General features: G+C 34.3%; 2 protein-coding genes across 3 annotated transcripts; one reads left to right on the top strand and one right to left on the bottom strand.

Moving 5' to 3' along the window:
- Positions 1–28: 28 nt before the first annotated feature.
- On the bottom strand, positions 29–11,150 carry LOC131952746 (exportin-7). 2 transcript variants are annotated; one of them, XM_059315563.1, is made up of 30 exons: positions 11,101–11,150; positions 9,642–9,788; positions 9,369–9,462; positions 9,213–9,283; positions 8,990–9,085; positions 8,774–8,851; positions 8,537–8,686; positions 8,220–8,346; positions 8,058–8,131; positions 7,827–7,946; positions 7,437–7,583; positions 6,872–7,044; positions 6,638–6,695; positions 6,382–6,511; positions 6,102–6,207; positions 5,789–5,924; positions 5,536–5,609; positions 5,259–5,403; positions 5,016–5,172; positions 4,364–4,431; positions 4,148–4,236; positions 3,784–3,900; positions 3,433–3,515; positions 3,261–3,313; positions 2,889–3,050; positions 2,475–2,613; positions 2,125–2,282; positions 1,684–1,782; positions 1,266–1,393; positions 29–848 (listed from the first exon to the last, which is right to left on the bottom strand). In XM_059315563.1, the coding sequence occupies exons 1-30, from the start codon at positions 11,113–11,115 to the stop codon at positions 752–754; spliced, it is 3,291 nt and encodes a 1,096-aa protein (XP_059171546.1). In that variant the 5' UTR covers positions 11,116–11,150; the 3' UTR covers positions 29–751. The 2 variants fall into 2 exon arrangements, with proteins under 2 accessions (XP_059171546.1, XP_059171547.1); XM_059315564.1 differs by having other exon boundaries at positions 3,784–3,891.
- A 466-nt stretch (positions 11,151–11,616) lies between these two features.
- On the top strand, positions 11,617–19,347 carry LOC131952816 (sulfate transporter). The gene is made up of 2 exons (XM_059315675.1): positions 11,617–11,722; positions 14,953–19,347. The coding sequence occupies exon 2, from the start codon at positions 14,979–14,981 to the stop codon at positions 17,115–17,117; it is 2,139 nt and encodes a 712-aa protein (XP_059171658.1). The 5' UTR covers positions 11,617–11,722; positions 14,953–14,978; the 3' UTR covers positions 17,118–19,347.
- Positions 19,348–20,087: the final 740 nt, after the last annotated feature.

Raw genomic sequence — 20,087 nt, 5'->3', positions numbered from 1 at the left:
AGTTATAAACCAAACAAAGCCATTGCTAGTATGTTAAACAAATTGTATTGATCAATTCTTGGGCCACAACAAACTTCACTGTATCATCTGGACGTCTTCCAACAAAGAGTAGGAACAAAATAATTCCTAATTAAAAATATTTGTAAGAAATTAAAAAAAAATTTAAAACCCAGTCAAGGGTAATGTTAATTTTTTTTAAACACGAGATCAAAGCTAAAAAATGATTTTCTCTTTCTATCCAACCAGTCAAGGTAAGTAACAAGCTCATCATAAGACATCGCAACAGAAACTCCTTACAACATTGCCAGCAGTCATCATCAACATTTTACTTTTTGACTTTCAGAGTTGGTAACAAAATTCTCCATTTCTAGATGAGTTGCTCAGTTGTACATTCAAACCACGACCTCACTGAGGGCAAAGCATGTCTACATCACGCTAACAAGCAGGAAAAATCCAAACGCAATCACAGTAAACATTGATAGATGGAAGAAATACATTGGAAAATTCACCGTACAAAATACATAAAAATCATTCACAAGAAAAATTCAAGTGGTACAACAGGGTTCCTTATCTATTTAATCTGATGTTTCAACTGAACAACGTTGAGTCATCCTCTTTAGACAAGCAAAGCAGTCAAAACCTCAGCCAAAATATTTACAACCATTGACTTTTGCACTAATTCAGACGGAGCAAATTTACGACTGGAATATCTGATTTGAACATAACATCCTAAAATAACAAAGATCAGCTGCTATCCATAGTTCATCATATCTGTTGTAGGACTGTTGCTAGGGGCCTTCAAGGAGTCGTTAATGTCTCGTCTAAATACCGAAAGATTTTGTGTAAACCTGAAAAAAAAAATGATTGATTTAAAAACTAGCCCTACTGCTGAATATTCACTTAAGTACCTTTCCAGATCTGACAGTCAGATGAAGCACAGATAATCTGTTTCTTATTTTAGCATATAAGGGATTGTGTGGTCAGCATTATGAACAGCTTTATTTTCTTTCCCCAACTAAAGTCAGGTACCCATCAGAGAATGGCAGATTTGGGGACATCCAATAAGGTTGAATATAGGCCCTACTGATTAGTTAATTTTACAGACATACTAATGGTTTTCTGCCCTCAGATATAGAGTTTAGTTTTAATACCAAGTGCAAGATATAAATTTAGTTAACTGTACTAGTTATACTACTAACATGTCCAAGAATTAAATGTACTCAATATGATCTGATATAAATACCAAATTACTAGTGTTGGCTCACCTGTCTCTATTTTTAGCTAAAAGTGATCTCTCCACGCCATCCATCAGATTCTGGAAACAATTTGCCATTGTTTCCTGTTTCTCTGCTGGCTGGCTTGTTATAATATTGTTTCTAAGTTTGTTGAAGTACTAGACATTCAGACAATTTGTAAAGTTAGTTCAAGAAAAGGGGATGATAAATAATAAAATGAAAAAAGTTGCTATCACAGTAATGAAAAATTGTTTCTAAAAATAAAAAGGTGAGTCTGCAAAATGAGATTTAATAATGAAACAGACTTTTTATCAGGTGTATATATTTATACATTAAGAAACATTATTTCCCTAATAAGATATGACATACACAATATAAATTAAAGAAAATTCATGTTTTTTGTAAAATCATGAAAATAATTTAAATGAGATATGTATAAAAAATGTACCTCTTCATTAAGAAGTATTAACCCCAATAGGGGCCGCGACATGGACCATTGATTTCTGCAATCTTCAAACATTATTATATTTAATACTGTTGACAGCATCTGCAAAACAAACAGGACACAAGTTATTTAAAATTTATCATTTAATTTTGATGGCATAATAATATATCTTAATTCTATACAGCCACAAAACAATACACTTAGGTAGACCATATCCTACTCTTGTAAAAAAAATTGTTTCATCCACACAAAAAAAAACATTATTGATGACTTAAAAAAAATCTGTGGTATATTCTATTTTACATATGGCAATAAAAAGTTCATACCCTGCCTACAAATGATTTTATCTATACTATTTACTAGATCACCAATACATTAAATAGTTGATTCTCCACTATTACATGACTACATGTATAGACTTGAGTTAATCTTTGGACAGTTTACCTGTTGCAGGATCTCAGGGTGGACTTCTAATATGCAGAGGAATGCTTCACTGTCTGGCACTTGGTTGGGGGTCTGTTTCTTTTTGTTGATGAGGCGGCGGAACAGGTAGGTGATGATGTTGTCAAGAGTGGCACAACATCCTGTACACACCATGGTATCTGGGGACAGAAAAGGTAAGTGATGATGTCAAGTGTGACACAATGTCCCACACACACCATGGTATCTGTGGAAATGCAGCAAAATATCTACCATAAAAAAATATTATTATTTTAAATGCACAGTAATCTTCCATTAGAGAGATGTTATTATGCTGGAGTTTAAAAAAAAAACATATTTGATCACTGACTTACCTAATGCTGTAAGCCCCTCACTGATTGATGACAACAAATAAAGAAACACTGGTGGTTCTAAGTTACTAATAAATGACATGTGATCTTGTGCTAGACATTCCAACAGCCCGTAGTAGTTCTGGCTAAGTTTTGGGTAGTCCTTGGAAATAAAACAAAACATTATAGGTAAGAGATTTGACAGGGAAAATCTTAATACACACCAACTTCTAGGAAAGTTTACCCTAGCAAGCATATCTATTTAAACCAGGGCAGAATAAAAAATATTAAAAATTAGTGACAGCTAAAATACTGACTTCTTGCCAAAAAAAAAAAAAAAAATCAAAGGCAGAGTTAGATTCAAGTAAACAGAGATATTTCACCAACAAATCACTTTGTAATCCACAGAATTTAATATTTAATAAATATATATCTTACCAACAAATCACTTTGTGGGACAGACAGCAGCAGCTTAACAAACATAGACAACACATCATCCAGAGCGCTGTCTCCATACAAGCGGAAAACACCAAAGTTGACATAGTTGCCACACAATGCTGCCTTCAGCATGGAGAAACATATAGAGATTCCCTTTAACTTAGCATTGGTTAAGGCCTCATTTAGTCCACAGATGGCACAATAAAGTCAGCTAACTAGTTACCACATACCACCAAACCTTATTAAAACATTTTTTAAAAATGGTATTTTGGAGCAATGTTTACATTTCATATTCGACTGACATGATTTCTTTATGCCTAATTTCTGAAACATTAAAATTTAATTAAGAAGAAATAACTGAAAAGGATATTTCATGGGGTAGATTCTGTCTTTTGGAATGTCACCAATTGTAAGGATCCTAGAGCCTGGAAAAACATGAAACAAAACAATTGCCTCATTAGCTAGAAAGAATTCTTTAAAAAATCTACTGCAGATATCACCTAGCTAAAATAATATAAAAACTGAATAATGATTACAATCTTACCGTAACAAACAACCATTTTGCTAATTTCCCTGAACAATAAAATTCCATTTGGAGATGACACATCAAATTGGAGACGTTGAGACCTGTAAATTAAAAATTTTCAGAAGGTTATTAACAATGTTTTCTTTATCAGTTTCTGGTACTCTTATTTAACCCTTTTGGGATGAAAAAACTGAGACGTGTCAAGTCATACAATATTTCATTTGAAAATAAGTTCACTTAATTGGAACCCATATTATGAAATCTTAAACATAGTAAAAAAGTGTCATCAAAATATACATTTTATATGTATAGCCAAGAAAATCTAAAAATAGCAACGCTGTCATTTTCTAAGGTGTAATTTGTGTGTACCTGTTCTGTGCCAGCTCTGTAAACAACTTGAGAATGGGCGTGGTCACCATGGGGTCATGGTACCACAGCTCCACCGCCCTCTGCAGCACAGGTGTAAAAGATGGATAGCTATACATTCTTGTTAAGTCGTAAATAAACTAACTTGATTTATAGATCAAATTTGTAAATGTATCAACAAGTATATTTTTAAACAAAATGTATCAGTATACTGTAGAAAAACGTTTAAAAAATTCACGATTCACCATGTATCAAAAACAAAACTTGTAATTTTTTAAACGACACAAGGAGTTTTAGCTAGTCGATCAAAAAATGTTCAACTAAATTCTCAATAAAACCAATCTAGCAGTGTGTACGTAAAGGATACATCCAATCAAAAAGCATCATGTAGCTTGTTTTGTTACTGAAAGCAAATGTTATTCCCCTCAAGTCTCTAGCCAGGCCAATCAAAGATCTCTGTAAACCAATGAAACATAGAAGACAGTTACATTATGTACAATGTTCTACTCAAAGTCTGAAATAAAAATAATTTTTACCCTGCACAAAAACTGAAATATTTTAAATATCTTCAAGCTATAAATACCTTTGCTTCTTCCATATTTATTGAGATGTTGACATTAGCAAGAAGACCTCCAACAGTTTCAAAATGAGCTGTTAGGGAAAAATATTTTTCTTATAAAGAGATTAAAAATTTAAAATGTAGTCTACAATTTGAATGAGCTAGATATCTTTGTTTTAAATAAAAGACAAATTATTTGAATATGAACCAACCCTAGAAAATGATTCTCAAACTGTTTATAGTAAAGACCCTAGTTGAAATGCGCTCAAACCTGTACTTGCATGTCAGAGGTATGATGTACTTACACGTGAAGGGTATGATGTACTTACATGTGAGGGTATGATGTACTTACATGTCAGGAGTATGATGTACTTACATGTGAGGATGATGTACGTACATGTGAGGGGTATGATGTACTTACATGTGAGGATGATGTACGTACATGTGAGTATATTATGTACTTACATGTCAAGGGTATGATGTACTTACATGTCAAGGGTATGATGTACTTACATGTGAGGGGTATGATGTACTTACATGTGAGGATGATGTACGTACATGTGAGTATATTATGTACTTACATGTCAAGGGTATGATGTACTTACATGTCAAGGGTATGATGTACTTACATGTCAGGGGTATGATGTACTTACATGTGAGGATATTATGTACTTACATGTGAGGGGTATCATGAAGTGGTAAAACCTCTCCTCATCCTCCCCCAGGTCCACCAGCAACAACCTTCCTAAAGCTGTGTAAAAGGTCGTCCTACATCTCATGTCACCTGCTGCACCCGATCCCGCGTTGATCCCCAGGAAAGGGAAATGTTCGCTCTGTAAAAATAGTCAGTTCATGAATATTCATTATAACATGATTGTGTAATTACAGTGTACAAATAGTGAATGTAAAGTTTAATTACCGTGTGATTGTTTAGCAAGAACTGTACAGCATCCAACTTGACGAGTTTCCTGACACTGCTGTACCCAACAGACAGGTCACTGAGCAGCTGAAGAGTTTTGGAGATGATCTGCTCACTCATACCCCAGTACTTCAAGTTGGTGATTCTGTCAGCGCAACAAACATTTTTTTTATTCATCATTAGATGTAGCTTATCATGAATGCATTGTTTAAACTGATTGTTATTAAAGGTTTAAAAAAAATGTTAGCTGTAAAATTAGAGTAAAGAATGAGCTTACATTTTGCCAATGAAAACACTGAGCACCATCGACTCGTCACTTAAGCCCAACACCTCAGACAGCCTCCTGTACACCTACAACATCAATTTCAACATTCACATTATACAAAAAAGTAATGCTATAAGACATACTTTATTTTTAATGTAATGACAGACTAAGATAAAAGGTCATATTTTACATCAACAAATAGTCACTAAATATGCCACAATGACTGAAGTGTTAACAATGGTTAAAATAACAACATAGCACTCACTTTAGAAGTTTTTTGAACTTGGTCTCCAACATAAATTTTTCTAAACTGTTCAAAAAAACTAAGAATGGCCAGATCAAGTTTCTCACAGCCACCCTGGGACAGGCGTGAATCTGTTAAATTCATTAACTGCAAAACCCTGAAAATAGGAACATCTGACACTAAATACCATGCCATGCATTACACACCACTTGGAATTACTTCCAATAAAATATTCAAGGAAAACAAAAATACCAGAAAAAAGAAAAATGTTAGAAAGCATCAAAATTATTCCCACTGAGCTAAGATATAGTTAAATAAACAAAAAAAAGTTCACCTGCACACAAGTTCCCCATCCATTGCATCATGTTCATCTGTACTAGCAAAGGAAACTCTGCCTCCAATGACAGAACCAATTATGTACACCAACCATGTAAGTCTGCCTGAATCACCATAGCAACAATGTTAAAACCAAGGAACAGACTTCTTAAAAATATTTATTAACTAAAACATTAGCATTTAAAGATAAATGCTCAGATTTAAGCCCAGCTGAGTGCACTTTGCAATAGTGAGCTTTTAATAAATTTAAAGTGGCGTGTATATGACTAGCCAAGTACCTTCTTCAATAGCCAGCTCTACTGTTGGCCCACCAGAAAGCCTCTCCTGGTATCTTTGAGCAGATTCATCAAAAAGTTGGACCAAGAGAGAACAAGTTTTTTCATATTCACATCGGCCTATTGTTGACAGCTGAAATTATTATTTGGTAGAAAAAAATTAACAAGGGAGAAGAAAGGCAGTTTTAAAGAGGGAAAATGAATTTTATTTTCTTAATGGTTGATATTTAAAAAAAAAAAGATTAAAAGTTTGACCAACCTGTTCCAACTGCTGTGCTATCATCCCATGGTCATCTAATGGATCTTCTAATTGATCCCTAGGAAAGAAAAACAAAAGCTACTAATGCAGGTGAAGTTAAACATGAATGACAACAATGTAAACTGTACAAAGTTTTACTGATTAATAATAGGTAAAGCTTTGTGTTATTGGTGAAAAAAAAGAAAGCTTATAATTTAACATTAATCACTAAAAAAAAAAAAAAGATGTTTATACCTGACAATCACATGTACTGATTCTAATCTAGATGTTATATACGACTTGGTGACCTCAGGGGTGTATGTTTCAAGCATATGGGGCTCTGTGGCTTTGACATATGGTACAGACGCCACCATACGCTGCCACAGACTAAGTAGATAATGAACACTGTTTGGTGCAAACTGCCACATCTACAACAAACAAAATGATCAGCACAATTAACTGATTTATTATTTTTATTAATTATATTTCGTATAATATTTAAAAAATTATTTAAAAGTATTGTTCAATGGAAAACAATGGATTGAAATCATTGTAACACACAAAATTAAATAAATAGCCCCCCTATTATTACTGAAAACTATGTAATACAATAAGATTTAGAAAACTCATTGAATGACAAAGTGGTTAATTCTACTTAGACAAGGTGTTAAAACTGAGCAGAAAAAATAGCCAGTGTAGCCTTTGTATTTACAGTATTCAGAACATACCCGTAGACTAGTAATGGAAAACTCATCAATAAGTTTGATGACATACCCGTAGACTAGTAATGGTAAACTCAGCAATAAGTTTGATGACATACCCGTAGACTAGTAATGGTAAACTCAGCAATAAGTTTGATGACCTCTGGGTAGTTGTCAACTTTGACCAACTCCCCTAACTGGTAGTTGGACTTTAACCGTGCCAGCAGGCGACAAAACTCGTGGTAGTTGTTAGGGTCAGCCAGGCTCTAAAAAACATGCCACATCAAATTTTTTCACTTAAGTGTTTCTCATCTTAACCATTCAATGAAAACAAAGACTGGGAGAAGCTGAATTTTACACTGTACAGTGCAAAACTAGTAGGTATGGGCTAACTAACAGCTAATAACTTTACTTACTTTTCAAATGAAGCACTAATTAAATATGAACGTTTCAATTACAAATCAATCTATAAATAAAAAACAAAAAAAAAGGAGGAAACTTATATTTACCTGAGGATTATCCAATATACTACGCACTCCCATTACCAGGTGATTTATAAATTTGGCCCTTTCTGTGTTATTGAATAAAGAGCGCCTCACAGAAGCTATTTGCACCAAACACGACAAAGCCTAAAAACAAACAGTAAATAAAGGTCAAAAACTGTAATATTGATCAAACTCAATGAAATAAAATAAGTTAGAGTGGTTTTAAAAACCAGTACCAAGTGAAGAACAACTCACCAAGGGAGACAATGAAGATGGCAACCCACTATACAGGTCAAAGAAAAGCTCCAAGGTACCCACATCCAGAAACGCTAAAAAGAGAAAAACAAAACCTCTATCAATTTGAAAACACGAAAGTCTTATGTCAAACCTATTGAAAAAAAAAACAACAATATTAACCTGATCTCCAGCTGGTTGGTATCTGTACAGTGCAAAGGTCATCGGAGGACTCGTCAGTGGATGTGCCAATAAAATCAAATGTCAAACAATTGTGTGCAAGCCTCAAAGAGTGAGATAACAGGCTATGCTAAAGAAGGAGGAAATGGAATAATCACTATGACACATAGAAACTTTACAATTTTTTTTCCCTAAATTATGTTAAAAATTTAAAATAAAAACAGTGCTTGTGTTAAATATGCTGAAAATGCAGGTACTAAACTCTTAGTTTAATTATTAATTAAATAATTATATAGAATTATGTTTTCTGTTAAACGTACTTGATTGTTATCACTGAAGTCTAGAGACTTCATATTCCCAGCAGCAGATCGTAACAAAGAACAAGACAACTGAAAAATCTCAAACAACTGTGTGTCACGGAATGATGAAGCTATTTTCCTGTGTTTGGTTAACGAACGGCTTGCCTCAGACTGTAAAGTAAATTAATTTTAAATAAATACATCTACTTTTTAAAAAAAATCAATAAACCATATAGAGATAAATCTCTTGTAGCTTACCTCACTGACTTGATTCATCTCACAAACTAATTGAGACAAGAGTTGTACACCAATCATAACATGATGAGTAGATCCACTCTGTAATGTATCAAAAACAAAACAGAATGATTTTGTATTTAACCACAAGCCTAATCAGTGAGAAAACAAATTTTAGGGTATTATATCTAAAAAGCTGCAATGAAAAAAAAAAGCAGTAAAAATTTAAAGTAATGATACCTGAATAAATTTTCCAACATCTGCTACAACATTGCGGAAAACAAATTCTTCCTTGTTGACATCAAACCAACCATATTTTGTAATCCTTGCAAACAGCTAACACAAAATAAATTTAAAATTGTAATAAGAAAAACATGCTTTTGATAAAAACACATTTTAACTCATATTCTTCAACAACTACATAAAAACGAAATAAAAAACTATACTTAAATGTTACAAGTACCTGAACAAGTGATTGTGAGACAAAGTGGGTCAATTTTGTTCTGGTGGCAAGGTAGTTCAAAACATAGTTACCTGTAAAAGAAAATTAAAACATTTATTTAATAAAAATTTACCCTACAAGTCATTCTTCTTTCAGAAGCCTAAAAATAAAACTTACGGATATCTACTCGTTGTTCCAGGGGCAGAGTCACATTTGGCCTGTACACCATCTTTGTCAAAGTTGTGGCAGCCAATAGTTGAGCATATGCAGACTAAAAAAGTTATGTGTATGTTAATATCTATCATTTTAATTTATTGAAACATGAAAAAGGTATTAAATTCTTTAAAAAAAAAAAAACAGGCTAGCAATAACAAAGTACCTAGCAAAAAACTCTTTGGTAAATTGTTTCTTCTAAACCACATCTAAGCAACAGGCACACGAGTAACTTACACTTCCCCTCTCCAGAAGCAGTTGGCATTTGTTAAGGCAGTCAGGAGAGTTAGCAAAAGATACCAGAGCCTTCTCTGCCTCAGCACGAATATTCCCATCTGCCGTCTCATAAAGCTGTTTACACAGATTCTCAAGTTGAAGTAACTCCTGAAACAAAGGAAATTTTGATGTTTAAAATAATTTATGATAAAAAAAAATTTTAACAACTGGGAATGTCTAATTTACATAACTAGCTAACAATATTAAAATGTTAAAAGACTATTAATTGATTATTAGTAAAAAATTCAATTTATTACTATTGAATGTATTTTTATAACTAGAACAGTGTGAACTTCACTTTAAAATAATGTTGGTATGGTTAATCTGATTTGGTTGCCAACAATTTTGGTCTGTTTAGCCAAAAAAATTTATTTAACTTGGTTAGCCTACTTAAAATATAGATTTGTCTATTAACATATTCAGGGTAATTTTCAGATTGATCTTTTATCATATGAATGTTGCTAATGCTATTATAGGCTCCTTGAAAACGGAGAAATAGGTAAGCAGGTTATGTAACTAAAAAAAAAGATCCTGTGGAGTCTTACAAGAAAAAAAGGAAAACAGCTTATCTGACTAAAATTTTCATTGTGAATTATTTTATGAACACAAATTTTAAATTCCTGGGCATGAAGGATGGGCACGGGTTACTAACAAATACTTTTAAAATCAAAGAGACAGACGACACTAGTATATATAAATTCCATCTCGTTTGGGGGGGGGGGCTCTGCCAATCATGCTACATCGCGCCTTAAAACTAACCCACCTTGTCCCACCAGGATTTTTTCTAGTATGCCCATCTGATGAAATGTTTAGCCCAATTAATTCAGTGATTATGCTAACTATAAATACAAAATAGTCTAAGCGTTAGGCCAATAATTCATAATATGTTGAGAGTTGAGAAAAAACTTGATAATAATAATGTCTAAATTACTTTGTAGGCTATTAGGCTAAATCATTTACTAGCCTAAAAATGCAGCCAAATAGGCCAAGCTAGACTATCAAATTTAAAATTAGGCTCTAGGCCTATAGTATAGATTCTGGCTCTAGCTAGATCTAGATCTAGTTTCATTTAGAATAAAAACTGAAAAGCACCACCATTAAGATCTAAAATCCAGAAATTAGATCTGGATCTATCTATGTCAACCGTTGACTCTGCAGTCTACACAGTACTACAGACGCATGCGAGATTTTTCGGTGCCCTGTTTTAAGTGTTTTTTACTTGTCTTCACAATAAATTTTTGACTGTCTGTCATGCGGTTTGGAAAAGCGCTTCATAAATATTGCTTTAGCAGCAATAAATATTTAAGGTACACATTACCATAAAATCAGTTTATAGGGGTAGTAAAATATTTTTAAAATTTAGTAAGTAATTTAGGAAATAATGCTTTATGGGGTTTATTTGTTTTCAAACTCTTATCACCTGTTCGTCCGCCATTTCTGTTTTCTCCTATTCCAATTTACCGCGAGATGGCGCGAGTACGCGGTTGAAGATTTATTTAAAGCTTTCTTTCTATTGGTTATTCTATGAATAAATAGGAAACTCCCTACACTTAGAATGATGTCAGGAAATCTCCTGACCCTGTGAGATGCTAACCGGTGCTGATCCAATTTATCAACCCAAATAAAATAAGTTGAGTTTCGGCATACTTAAATAAATTTAAAAAATTATAGGCCCATTTGTAGGCCTATAAACTCTGTAGTCTTATTCTATTAGTTTTATTTCTAACCGCTAGCTGCAATCGTAGGAATGGCATCCATAGTTTTTTTTAAATATGTAGATATTAGATATGACCTAATTCTCTGCAACCCAATTTAATTGTCTTTATTATGACACTAATTTGTCTATTAATATCAACCAACCATTTCAGCGGGGTTTATGAATAGATAGGCACACTGTTGATTTTATCCTATCTAGTTACCCTAATAGTTTTTCCCCCATGGTTTCAGTTGCTTGGATTAGATCTACAATCTACAGTCTGATGTGAACCTACTGTACTCATTGTTCTTAAAAGCTGGAGCAGTTGTGGAAACTGCAAATACCGGTAGGCTCGGTCGTCTTAGGTAATGTGTAAAGTCTGTGAGTAAATTGCTAAATCTGGGCTAGAACTCAAGATAATTTTATTTTAATATAGAGAAGTCTACTTTTTTCTTAGGCCTAACTAAACTTAATAACTTATAAATTAAATAAACCACTAGACTAGGCCTACTCTTCTACTAGATTCTAGGATCTAGAATCTAGATTCCACTTGATTTAGAATCTAGTAATTTTATAATTCTAATAATACTAATTTACTATAAATAATCGGGGCTAATCTACTATCTAGATCTAGTATCTATTGAATCTATTCTAATCTATCATTCTATAATCTATGGCCTAATGTAATTATTACAGTAATAATGTATTAATTTAGACTTTTTATAGTTCATAGTCATAGCATAGACTCAGTCTATACCATAATAGGAATCTATAGGCTAGTCTATAAGTAGGCCTATATTTTTTATTATAAATAGTTAATAGGCCTAGATCTTGTAGTATTATAATATTTTAATATATGCTTATTTATAGACAGCTTATAGACATCATAGTCATGATAGTGAAGTGACATCAGTGTTTCTTCCAGACTTTTTTCTCCGGGGGGGGCACTTGAAATCTTCGGGGGGGCGGTAAACTTTCTTCGGGGGGGCGGACACTGTTAAAAGTATATATTTTCTATATAAATTATATACATTTCATTTCGTTCGGGTGGGCGGTAAAAAATTTTCGGGGGGGCTTCGCCCCCCCGAAGAGATGCCTGGAAGAAACTCTGAGTGACATATAGACCTTCTAGATCTACCAATGTGAATGTCTGATCAATACATCAATAATCATAATTGAATGTTCTTAAAAATTTAAAAAGTGTGTTAGATTACTGACTGGTAGTTGAATAAAACATGATTTATAATGACTAAGTCTAATGACGTACTTAATAAACTATACTAGATCTAGATACTTAACTATTACTATTGTTGTCAACTACATCAGGCAACACGGTCACCAACTCTATCCCAAACCCTAACTCAAGGAAGTCCTACCTTGACCCTAATTTCTGACTATAACAATATACTTAAAACTCTTATTTATAACTATAAGAGCACCACTAAACTACAAAGAACCTAATACATCTTTTATGATGAGTCAATTGTCAGACATCAGTAATACCAATACTCTGAGTGGTAAGACTTGGGTTATGACCAGAGTTTCTTCCCGGCAACTGTTCGCCCCCCCCCCCTCCCCCAAACGAGATGGAATTTATATATAAAACATACTTTTACCAGTGTTCGCCCCCCAGAAAATGTTGTCCGCTTCCCCCCCCCCCCCCGAAAATGTCAAGTGCCCCCCCCCCCCAGCCCACCAAGAAAAAAGTCTGGAAGAAACACTGGTTATGTCTGACTGGTCTCTTCTTAAAAAAAACTGTCTATTTGCAAGTGTCACACGGTACAATAAAATTAATAAGTTCCCTTTCAAGACCTAACAATTCATAGGGCAGATGAAGTAGTAGTGTTGATTTCTTTTCTTGACCTTGACATTTATAGGGATGGTGTGGTCAACAACCTTTACTTTTCATATTGTGAGTCAGGTGTCCACCAGAGCTGATGGACTAGGGGATGTCCATCAGATTCAAATTTGAATCTCAATACTTCTGGTTGGCATTCGAGTGCTTTAACACCCGAACATGCTGTCTCATAAAATAATGATAGGCACTAAGTACTAAGAAAGTAGAGTTTTGATCCAGGGCTTGAATCCATGAGATGTCCCTGAGTCGACTCAGCTCTGATGGGTGCCTGACTCACAATAGGGAAAGTAGAGTAACAATGGCTGGGCAAAGTGTTGGCTACACTATCCCTTCATTTGCCGTGGTCACTGATACAGGCAAACTGTACAGTACAGTGTACTTCACCTGCACTACGGACCATAGGGTTGGAAAGGGCACTTTACTTTTTTACGTACTAAGATAGGCCCAAGAGAAAGTAGGCTATAGTATGATTACTTAAGTTGGCACACTGTAAGTATTCATGAGTTAAAAGTTAGCCTTGAGTTGAGACAATGGCTGTAAAACTAATCACTGTGTAAATAGGCCTGTTAAAATGGCTGTGTATGTATTCAAACACTGACCTACCACACACATTCTACTTTTTAAATTTTTAGTTAGGCCTTTATATAAATTCTATGTTTCCAAGGGTATTGTGTCATATCATCTTAGAATCAAAAATTGATTTTTAAGTTCCATAAAATACATTTCTTTCTCTGTTAGCTACTTTAAAATTTTTTATCGATTGTTAGAAACCAAAGTTTTGACTTTCTACTTTTAAAACTTAAGCCTTAAGTTTTCACCTTGAATATATCATCTTTGTACATAAGTAGTGTCCACTGCCTTCAGTGCTGATGGTTAAGGTCATTGTCTGATAGCAATTATGTGTTATCTCATTCAGATTATGGAAAAAAAATGAAATGTTATGCACTTTGTATGGGGTAGATACTCCAAGAGGTAGGCTTATAGATTATTAGAGTATCAGTATGTCTGCTTTATAGTAGAAAGTGCTTAAAGCATTCATAAAAGAATGTATTATAAGCCTATAATTAATTATGAATATTCATGAGTATGACAATATTTTTCACCAGCATGTAAAAACCTTGTCACATTAATTTATTTACTTAATCCGCATAGCTCCATGGAGAGCATAAGGCAGCAACACAACCCACTCTACTGGGTGTGTAACCTGAATTCTTGACCTGTGGTCAGCACCCCTTCTTCCACCTCTCTCCTCCATGTTCCCCTCATTCCAGGTAGAGTACCATAGAGTCCATCTCAGAGCTATGTTCAGCAGCCCATTTTTTTTCTAGACCCAAGCAAATCACCCACATAGTTAAAATGTCCTATTGACTGTGGGGGTGATTAGCTATTCAGTTTGTTTTATTGAACCATATCAAGTACAGCTTGCATTGTTGCTTTTGAAATATGTAGTGAAAATTGTTACTTTAGAAATAGGTAGTGAGTACTGTTACTTTAGAAATAGGTAGTGAGTACTGTTACTTTTGAAATAGGTAGTAAGTATTGTTACTTAAGAAATTGCTAGTTAGTATTGGTACTTTTGGAATAGGTAGTGAGTATTGATAGAGTAAAAAGTGTACAAGTTAGAGCTTGTTTTTTAATGATTATTTTGAGGTGTCTGCTATTGTGTTGTTAAATATTAGATTTGTAAGAAACGTTAATTTTTAAATACATCTCAACAGGTAGCTGAATAAATTATCTAAGAACAATGGCAGCAAGTGATAGTCAGCTGGTGAAGTACCCAAAGCTTGTTGACTTTGAGAACAGCTACCATAACCCTGAAGAGAAAGCGCCAGTGGTGACCAGACTAAAAGGTGCCGTCAGGAAACGGATATCCAGGTTTAATGTCAAGCATTGCGTGTTCAGTTACCTCCCAATTCTTGAGACCATTAGAAAATACAAAGTGAAAGAATACCTGCCCAATGACATCATCGCAGGCACGACAGCTGGTGTCATGATGATCCCGCAGGGGATGGCCTTTGCTGCGCTGTCCACCTTGCCTACGATAGTTGGCCTGTATATTTCCTTCTTTGCTTCAATCACTTACGTCATCTTTGGTACCGGCAGGCAGTTGTCGTGGGGATGTATCGCAATTCTGAGTCTTATGGTAGCCAATATACTGGACAAGTATGAGAAAAGTGTCAACGGAGACCAGGTGACCTGCAGCAATGGAACTGGGATGCCCTTAGTTTACAATGATACTGACCCTGTTGCTACCAATGGCTCTGCTCCAGGTGAAGAACAAGACACATTGACAGAAGCAAAAATTGTAGTAGCAAGCAGTGTGTCTGTTATTGTGGGCTTTCTGCTGATTGTCACATCCCAGCTGGGCTTGAGCCGCATCACAAACCTCATGTCCAACTCTCTCATCACCGGCTTCACTGTGGGGATATCTTTCCACGTCGCTACTAGCCAGCTTCAAACTATGCTGGGGGTGTCAGTGCCAAGGTCAACTGGTTTAGCTTCTATAGTTCAAACCTGGGTCAAAGTCTTGATTAAAATACCACACACCAATGTGGCAACATTGATCACATCAGTTATATGTATAGTTTTGCTGTATCTAATAAAGACTTGTATCAATGATAGGTTTAAAAAACAAATGAGGGTGCCTTTTCCAGGGGAGCTGTTTGTTGTTATAGTAGCAACTCTCATCTCTAAGTATGCCTTTCTGCATGACGAGTTTAAGGTTTCTGTTGTTGGAAGAGTTCCAGTTGGGCTCCCTGGTATCAAGTTTCCAGAATTTGTCCTAGTCAAAGACTACATCGCAGATGGTATTGTTATCATAGTCATAGCTTATGCTCAGACGTTAGCCATGGCCAAGACAATGGGGTTAAAGCATAACTATGTTGTAGACTCCAACCAGGAAATGTTGGCCTGTGGTATATGTTCTGTTGTATGTGGACTGTTTTCTGGTTACGTCAGTGCTGCCTCGGTTTCCCGCTCAGTTGTACAAGATGGCGCTGGGGGTCGTACACAAATCGCTTCATTGTTTGCTGCTGGGATTGTGTTGCTGGTCATCATGCTGATTGGCCCTTACTTCTATTTCCTGCCTAAGTGTGTTCTGGCAGCTATTATTGTCGTCAATCTCAGATCCATGTTTCTAAAATTACTGGATATACCGAAAGAGTGGCGCAAGTCAAAATATGATTGCGCAGTATGGGTGTTTGCTTGTGTCGCCACTATTATATTCAATGCAGATTATGGTTTACTTGCTGGAGTGACCTTTTCCTTACTTCTTATAGTGCTGAGAACTATGCTAACCCCAGTGGTGGAAGCAGGACAGATCCAGACAAGCCCCCTCACTGTTGAACTTAGATCTCTTGACAATTACTCTTCAGTGAAGAAGATTAAAAATGTTGTAATAATAAAAATAAAAACCCCTTTATACTTTGTAAATGCAGATATCTTTACTAGCAAAGTATTTAGCAAGAGTGGTATCAACCCAGCTGAGGTCAAGAAACAGTTGAAAGAGAAGTTAAAAAATGGTGTTGTGGCTTCAGAACAGGGGGAGAGCAAGTCTTTAGAAGTAGCCAATGGGAAGCTGCTGACTGAGGACAGCCTTACACCAGAGGTCAAGGTTGTGTTGTTAGATGCAGCTGAGGTGGCCTTCATAGATTTGATGGGGGTCCAAGCTCTGGAGTTTGTCATCAATGAACTGACAACTGTTGGCGTGGAAGTGCTTATTTCCTCCGTGCCTGAGAATATTTTACCTATGTTGAAGTCTACGGGATTCTGGGAGAAACACGGAGAGCGCCTTTTCTTGTCTGTGGAGTCAGCTCTGGCATCTGTTGTCCTGGCAGTCTCAAGTGTAGAAGAGATGAAAGTAGAGGAGAACTTTGACTGCTGATACAAGTTGTTAGACAGCAGTGCTCCATACTTTGGCCCACTTTGACTCAAACTTTGAGACAAGATATCTGATTACGACCAAATCCAGACACTATAAAAACTTAAGTGTGAATGTACTTTTTATTTCCTAAGTATTTATAAGCACACCATGCACATAAATAGGTTATCATTGGAATAACCTTTCACCTTATAGTGTGACGAGATGCATGATGTTAAACCTGTTGACACCACAGGGTCTAGGGGTTACAATATTATGTTTTCAGGTTATTTGAACTTAAGACAGTATACATTATCAGTTTATACGAGTTGTATAGTTAAATGAATCAGCATTTTTAGTTTGTAAATTATGTTGTTTTTATTGCATTCAGTGATAATTTGCAATTTAGCTGGGATTAAATTGTGAAAGATTAATTTTGAAATTTAAATTAATCTATCTCGTAAAATGTAATGAATGATTATACTCTTGCGGATAGTAACTTTTTAGATTTAGTGACTGCTAACTTATTTTCTTTTAGTATTTAATGATAATGTCATGTTTGCACAGAGATAATGCGTCGTTTAAATTGTTTCTTGGTAGATGATACCCTCAGCAAAGATAGAAACATTTATATACAAACCTGTCATGTTTGTTTCCTATGTAAAATATCATATACATGACATACTTTACAGTATAAAGTTACATACAGGATACGGGTCTTATGAGAAATTTTACAGTTTTACAGTTCTGTTTGGTGTTTATAGATTAATTGGGAGTATTTATTAAGTTTTAATTATACTTGTCAAGGGCACTAATATTGTAAATTTTTTGAATAATACACTTACCCTTTAGGTCTCAACATTTAAAAAAATATTTCCCATTCTTTTTGGATTGAATGCAGTTATGACTTGTATATCATATACAACACTGAGACAATATTTAATTTGATTAGTGATGATTATATTTTTTAAAAAGATTCTGTTAATGTAGTAATGGTTGTTTAATTATTGTTAATTGTATTCTGTAATAATAATAATTTGATTTTTGTAGTGATTATTTTATATTTTATTGACAATAATCTACATACAACATTTTCCCATTTTATTTTCTGTTTATTAATTGAAAATGGTGAACAGTTTGTTTACATTGAACATTGGTGCTGAAATTTGTTTACTTTGTCCAATGTTGCCTGAAGTTGGTTTATATTGTTTAATGGTGCAAGAGTTTGTTAAGACTGTACATATGACAACATATCCCATCCAAAATTGTATACATGTATCTGTTTAGCTTTATGTCTATATCAAAAAAGGTATACAATGGCATCTGTTTAGTTTTATATGTCTATAACAGGGGTCTCCAAACTTTTCAGTCCGAGGGCCGCATTGACTATCAAATTTCAGTTCGGGGGCCAGTTTCTTCCGGGCATGTCTTTGATTTTTCTGGGCAAAGTTCCTCAGCCATCACCTACAAACGTTTTTTCCGTGGACAAAAAGATCTCCGCGGGCCGTAGTTTGGAGACCCCTGGTCTATAACATGAGATTATTAGGTGACATACAATGTTGTCAATTGTGGTCATTCCTAGAAACTGCTAAAAATGTTGGTCTTAAAATTTACAAAAACTGTGCTCATAAAATTCTAACTTAAATTTTACTTAAGTTAGTCTAAGCCAAAATGATTGATTATCACATTATATGTGGTGACTGTACCACATTGATTATTACATAATTTGTGCTGACTGTGTAGTACTGTGTACCACATACATAATCAGCCTACATCTGTTATCTATGTTAGGTTGCTGTGACATTATCTTAAGCCTTATATATTTTAACAGATTTAATACAATAACACTTTTTAAAAAAAACTTTTATTCATGGTAATGAGTGCAAGAAGTTAATTAACATAATTACTGTGTTGTTTTATCATGCAATAATCAGTGCCAATTTGTTTTATCAATGAATGTCCAGACTTATCACATGACAAAAACATCTTTCATCATTTGAAGGTACTGGACAATATATTTGAATGCTGCTTTAATGTCTCAAGTATATGATTATTTATTTGCTTGAATGAGATTCATTTCATGTAGCACTTGTGTAAGTCATGTAATAAAAAACATTTTTGTTATGTATATGTTATCCTAAAGGCATTGTTATATTACAGAATTTGGCCGTTTATGTTTTATTATTTATAAGAATCGAGATTAAACTTAGTTTATAAAATGTACAATAGTTTTGAATGGATAAGCATTCAGACAATGGAATATTATATTTATTAAAAAAATTAATTTTAACAAGATCTTTGTTGTTGGTTTGTGTTAGTAATCTAAAATCATACCTGCTGTATAGGTAGATGACACAATGTTGTGTTTATAATTATAATTGAGACCTGCTTTATAGATTTTTGGCACAGTCTTGTGGGTTTGTGTTGGTTATCTAAAATCATACCTGCTGTAGAGACCAGTATGACAGTTTGAAACCCTGTATAGTGGCTATTCATACCTACAGGGGGCATTCAGTTGTAGCGAAATACTGTTTGAATTAGTTGAGAAAAAAATGCTCCTGTATATGTATATATATATATATATATATATATATATATATATATATATATATATATATATATATATATATATATATATATATATAAATATATACACGCATATACATATATATATACACGCATATACACACATATATATATACACGCATATATATATATACACACACATACACACCTAAATACACCATAGGTAGCAATGGTAACAAAACGATGGATATAGGCTGTTATGCAGTTTTTTTATGTGAAATATCAAAAAGTCCAGTCTAGGTTGATAACCTCCCCTGAAAAAATCACTGTGTCTTTAGGCTTCCCGTTGACTTTAATTTGTTGTTGTGTTAGCTAAATGTCATAAAACTGGTGCACACAGTCACTGATGTTGCACCTATAGACCATGTGTGAGGGCCATGATTCACAGTGGCCTGTTACATCAACATC

The sequence above is a fragment of the Physella acuta genome, unplaced genomic scaffold (assembly GCF_028476545.2).
Source record: "Physella acuta isolate Inbredline_101_S28 unplaced genomic scaffold, ASM2847654v3 ptg000890l, whole genome shotgun sequence".
NCBI lineage: Eukaryota > Metazoa > Mollusca > Gastropoda > Physidae > Physella > Physella acuta.
This window is presented reverse-complemented; position numbering and strand designations above follow the sequence as displayed.